The 6000-nt window shown below is 40.5% G+C and overlaps 1 protein-coding gene across 1 annotated transcript in view; it reads left to right on the top strand.

Annotated features, from left to right (window-relative positions):
• Nucleotides 1-3521: 3521 nt before the first annotated feature.
• LOC104919268 (copine-9) overlaps nucleotides 3522-6000 on the top strand; it is a 72831-nt gene continuing 70352 nt past the window's right edge. The window contains exon 1 of the mRNA XM_019266396.2: nucleotides 3522-3785. Coding sequence (XP_019121941.1) covers nucleotides 3706-3785 — 80 coding nt within the window. The 5' untranslated portion in view covers nucleotides 3522-3705. The remainder of the gene's footprint in view (nucleotides 3786-6000) is intronic.

Below are 6000 nucleotides of genomic sequence, written 5' to 3'. Positions count from 1 at the left end.
CGCCTGAACACTCGTCGAATATTTCGCAAACTATTGAAATAGTTCTCACTGCAGTGACACAGTTACCTTTTGTAATTTTCAAACCCACAGAATTGTCCTGAAAGTGGATTATTCTAGTCAAACTTGAATTCTACATTAATACGACGCCATTATAAACCCATCTTGAATGTTCATAGGATGCTCCCTCACCTCCTTTGTCATCGGTTATAATTGAAATAATGATGAGTGGCTCATTTCCAACCCTCAGAAGTTATTACAATTTGTTCTGTATGAAATAATCAAGAGGCTGGAGTTTCATTTATTCATATTTATTTGAATCATTTTAAATTCCCTGCAATCGTCCTGAATGGCAGCATTTTCCCATTTTTGTGACATATTGGTATGACCACTCCGTGTCCATGACGGACTTTGGTGACATTTTCTTTCACCAAAGGTTGTTCACTTCTGCCAAAGGTCATTTGGTTTTCAGAGCTGCACATCAAGTTTTCCTGAAACAGGCTGCGACATAAAAGCTGCCGTGTGTACTGTGTGATCCACGGCACTGATTAGCTGGAAGTACGTCTGGCTTAAAGAGAGCTTATGAAAGCATGATGAAAAACAGATTCAGACGTTGAAAAAGATATCTTGGAAAGAAAGATTTACAGCACAATCCTTTTCCCTGAAGCTTTCAAACACATCTAACACTAACGTCTCTCAGTATCAGATAGTTTGCTCAGTTCACAGATTGTCTTGATTTTCTTTTCTTTTCTTCTCTTTTTCTTTTAGATTTACTTTCCAAATAGCGATGAATGTAGTTCATTTTGCATGGACATCCTGTGTTAATGAAGTGTTGATTTTAAATTGATTTATTTACTCAAAGTTAATTTACAACCTTAAAAAAAAATATAGCGATCAATAAAACATGGAACAGAACTTTTCTTCAATCTTGCATCAATCAAGTAACAAACAAAGACTTTTGTCTTCAGGGAAACATTAAACATAAAACAAACTAACTATATCAATAACAACATATCCATAGCATGTGTAGATATACACTGAGACAATATTTGTTACAGTTAATTAGTACATTAACTTCAGTAAAAGCACTGGCCTCTATCATTTTATTCAAAATGCATCTCTGGTGCATTTATATCAAAGTTACAAAACATACACTTCAGTGACACTTTAGGCTACAAAACGAGTCATGATAATTGAATGCATGAGTTAAATTACAGGATGTATCATGAATTCTTGGTGCTCAACATTAAGTCAATGTGACTGTTTCATGAATATTAGACTCAACAAAAATATAATTTGTTTTTGCTCCTATTTTTCACAAAAAAAAGAAAAAAGATCGAACACTTCTTTAAGCGTGTTACAAGAAGTTTTAAAGAGGAACCCTTGAATAAGGAGGACTGGATTGAACGTATCAAAGTTTAAGTTAAATTTATTATTCTTGTACAAGAAGGAGCGTTTAACAGTGCAACACACAAGGGGGTTACAGAGAAAAGGCTCCATGAGGAGTACTATCAGTAAGTTCTTATACATTGTTCAAAAATGGGCTGTCTGGGACACCTCCCCACTGATACAGATAACGTCATAACATTCCTTTAGTTGGTTTACTGCTCAGAAATTAGCAATATATTTTATATCCACATGGTACTTCTCTAGCCTGTCTCTCCTGTCCTTGTACTACTAATTTATAATTATCTCTCCCTGCCAGCCTCAGTAAACCAGAGGTCAACTAAGGGAGGTATGCAAGACATGGTAAAGACAGATGCACACACTATCTATATGAGTTAAAACATCTGCACCCCTCCTAATTTTTATAACAATGCGCATAAAAGGTTATTTCTCTCCAATTTTGTAGAAATGTAAATCCATGTCAGAGAGCACTCCTTTGCCCCTTAAGATAGTCCATCCTTCTGACAGGTTTAAAGGAAGCGTGTGTAGATGCTTGCAACATGTCATCATGCATTATCATTCTGCAACATGAGGCCATGCTGGCAAAGGGCATATCTCTAGTAATATTTGTGACTATAACTTATATCTGTTCACAACATCAACACCAGCAAACTGTACGCCATGACATCATCTACCCTGAGCTGTGTTAACTTTGATTTATCTGTCAAAAAGAACACTTCTCCAAAGATGAACAGATGTCACTGAAGGTGAGCATTTGCCCACTCGCGTCGGTTACGATGACAAACTGCAGTCAGGTCAAGACCCAGTGAGGACGACGTGCATTTAGATGAGCTTCCCTGAGACGATTCTTGTCTGGGTTTCTGGTGTCAGGTGATCCTGCAGGTGAAGAAGTCAGATGTGGAGGTCCTGGGCTGGTGTGGGTACGCGTGGTCTGTAGATGTGAGGTTGGTTACTGTCTTGGATATGACGCTGAAGATGGCTCATGGTGTGAAATGAACATTATATTCACAGGCTCCGGTCTGGACATTCCTGCAGTCAGCATGCCATGTTGCACGCTCTCCCCAAACTTCTTGTTTCGATGTGTTTGATAAGACCACACATTTTTACAGTGACCAGTCCAAAGCACACCTGTGCAACAGTCATGCTGTTTCATCAGCATCATGACCTGTCAGTAGAAGTGCTTAGTTCTGACAAACCTTTTGTGTGCACAGAAGTCTTTGGATCTTTCTGAAGCAAACATCTACATGTTGCTGTATTTATCAACTGGTCTTTATACCACATTTACAAGCTAGGCGAGTCTCAAATTTCTTACTTTTATTATTATTTTAATACATTTATCTCATAGTAGTGAAGTAGTGATTAAGTAATGCTTGGTCTTATTAAGACTTGTGTTCTTTATTAGGTCCTTCCCTTAAACTTGAATGTCTCTCCTCTGACTTTTGGACTGACCTCTGTCAGTGTTCCACTCTGACAAGAAGAGCACTGCATGCAGCAACGTGCAGATATCTGCATCTCACAAACAGTTTGATCTGAAAAAACAATAAAGAAAGAAAGAAAATATTATTTTTTTACGAAAACAAGTCCTCTTCTGTTTTCTATGCCATGTGAATTCAGTTCATTTGATTACAGATCAGTTAAGTGAGTCAGGCATTAGTTAGGCAAACCTAACTGCACCCTGCACCTTTCCTTGAATGTCTTGAATAGAGAACTGAAATGAGTTATACAACAGGAAGTTCATCGTTCAACCTAAAGGAGTCATTCCACCTCAGGACGTCAGGTTGGGAATGACTGTGGATTGATGCTTTGTAGCAGGTGACTAAAGTGAGTAAGTGAATAAATGGCACATTCGCGCGCAAAGGGAGAGAGCGAGAGATAGATAGTGTGTGTGTGTGAGAGAGAGAGAGAGAGAGAGAGAGAGAGACGTGTTGTTGCCGCTGCCTCCGGTTGGTTGCGCTCTCCTCCTCCTCCTCGGCACCGGACAGACGCACGGAGCGCACCGCGGACGCATGAAGGATGAATGAACTTTAAATCTGCCTCACAACTTTCACTGCCTCTCTCTCTCTCTCTCTCTCTCTCTCTCTCTCTCTCTCTCTCTCTCTCTCTCTCTCTCTCTCCCCTCATCCCTTCTTTTCTCCTTCTCCTTGCCTCCTCCGCTGCTCTCTGCTCCAGGAGAAAAAAAAAAAAAAAAAAAAAAAAGAAGAAAAAGATATCGACAATGGATTTACTGCAATCACGATCCTATTGTGAATGATCAGATCTTTTCTTTTTCTTTGTGGATGCTCATTGGCGTCGTGAGTCGAGATGATGGCATCAATAGGGGAATTCGATCCTCTCAACACCAGAGTCCCTGCAACTAAAATAGAAGTTACCGTGTCTTGCCGGTAAGGTCAAAGAACTCTCATACATGTCGATGTAATCCGGTTTAAACCCAGATGACAAGTCTGTCATGTCACCAGGGATCTCATCTGTGTGATATGAAATTAATACAAGTGACAGAAGTGTGTATTTGTATGTATGTGTGTGTGTGTGTGTGTGTGTGTGTGAATGTTGTGTAGAGTTATTTATTCTTCTGATCATACCTTCTGCTGAGGTTATTCCTCAAATAAACCTCCATTTTTTCTAACATTTGATATTTTCTTTTAGGAAATATATCTGTGTGAATAAAAAGACAAACTTAAAAAGAAAGGACATCCGTCTATCTGTGACCTTTTACCATGTGATGCCCTTTCCTCTAAAGAAATCCTTCAGACTCTCCTGGTTTCTGCAAAGTCCAGCCGATGTTTCAGGAGATTACCGCTGATATTCACAGGCGTGCATGCTTCATTATTAATGTTGGGCTGCTTGTGTGTCATGTCAGACGTCTGCTGCATGATTCACTTTGTTTTCACACAAACCTGTGAATGAATTACACTCAGTAAACATCTCAGAATGCATCATTGGCATTGATTTTAGAACCCCCCGAAACAAAAACTGCATTCGTGTCCACGAACATACCTGGATGGACTGTTTGCAGACGGGCTGCTTCAGTTGAATGGTTGGCTGACTGACTGACTACCTGGCGGAGCAGTAAAATTCAGTCAGGATTTTGCGGATTGTCAACCTGCCTGCCTGCCTGCCTGCCTGCCTTCCTGGCGGTGTGCTGACTGTCTTTCCAATTCGCCCCTGAATAATGAATGTCTGTTGCTCCTGTGTTGTCCCCTCCTGAGAGAGCCAGACTTGAAGTGGCCAGACACCTGAAGGATGCGGGTGAGCTCTGACGGGGAGATATATGATGAAAATGTGTTCACTCCCCCCAAAAACAGCTAAAATTTTAGACATCTTAAGTATTCATCAAGTGTAACCTTGGTTTGCACATGAATGTACTGTCAACGTAAGGTGTTTTTTCCATATTGTTGTGTTTTTGTAAGGCATATTCATATCGTCTCGACATTCCTGCAGTTTACCGTCATGTGATTGGGGCAGAGCTCTGGATGGCATAATACCATTCCAACATGGCGAACGACAATGAACACGCTGCAGAACCATAGAAGCCACGAATGCTTAGATCACCTCACGAAAACATAAAAACAAAGATACATGAACAAACTGCAAGTTTGATCCACTCTCCACCCATAGACAGCAGCCGTCACAGTCTTTAAATCACTGAAAACAGTGGAGCCCCTGCCAGAGCTCCACTTTGGCAATGTCTATATATCCTGTGGAGAATTCCTCCCCTTACACCTTCACCTGGATGGAAGTGTAGTAAAGCACTGACAGTTTTATGCATCCGTGATCTGGATGAGACAATAATGTTGCTGTTTGAGAGGTGAAGGAAAGAAAGCTTTCTTTGTCAGATGTGGATTTGGATTTTGGATTCTGTAGAAGCATTATGGTCCTTTTAGACACAAGGCAGTTTGGGGTGTGCTCTCCGCTAGGGATGGGAATTGATACGATTTTTACGATTCCGATTCCATTATCGATTCTGCTTAATGATTCGATTCTTTATCGATTCTCATTTGGGAAAAAAAGGAGAACAGTTTCATCAGCATCAACTTTGTTTAGTTAAAAGTATCACAACCTTACAAAACCAACAGTGAGGTCAAAAGAGGCCCACAGCCTAGATGATAGTAACGATGTGTAACTACCTTCCGTAGTAACCGCAGAGGTGGTCACAGCCTGGCTGCTGCTGCTGCTGCTAGGTTGAGATTCATCTCCAGTCCGAAGCATGTCATAAACACGACATTTATTTAAAAATATTGCATGTTGTGCGCAAATGTTTCTGCATGTTCGTCGTGTTCCCTCCCGACGCTGTTATCTCCACTTTGCAATGATTGCAAGTCGCCCTGTTGCATCTGTTTTGGTAAAATGCAGCCAAACTTTGGAGCGTTTGAACCGAGTGGGTGACATTGTTTACTACTGATTGCACTGCACGTGCGATACTTGCGTAAGTTTCGTGGCGTAATTAGTCATGCTTGCTGGAATCGAACGTTCGTAACTTCTTACGGAAGTTGCTTTTTGGAATTAATAAGAGAATCGTTAGATAAAGTGCCAAACGATTTTTAATGGAATTGAAACACATGGAACTGGTTCTCAACAAGAATCCAGACTGGTCTCTTT

The sequence above is a fragment of the Larimichthys crocea genome, chromosome XV (assembly GCF_000972845.2).
Source record: "Larimichthys crocea isolate SSNF chromosome XV, L_crocea_2.0, whole genome shotgun sequence".
Classification (NCBI taxonomy): Eukaryota; Metazoa; Chordata; class Actinopteri; family Sciaenidae; genus Larimichthys; species Larimichthys crocea.
This window is presented reverse-complemented; position numbering and strand designations above follow the sequence as displayed.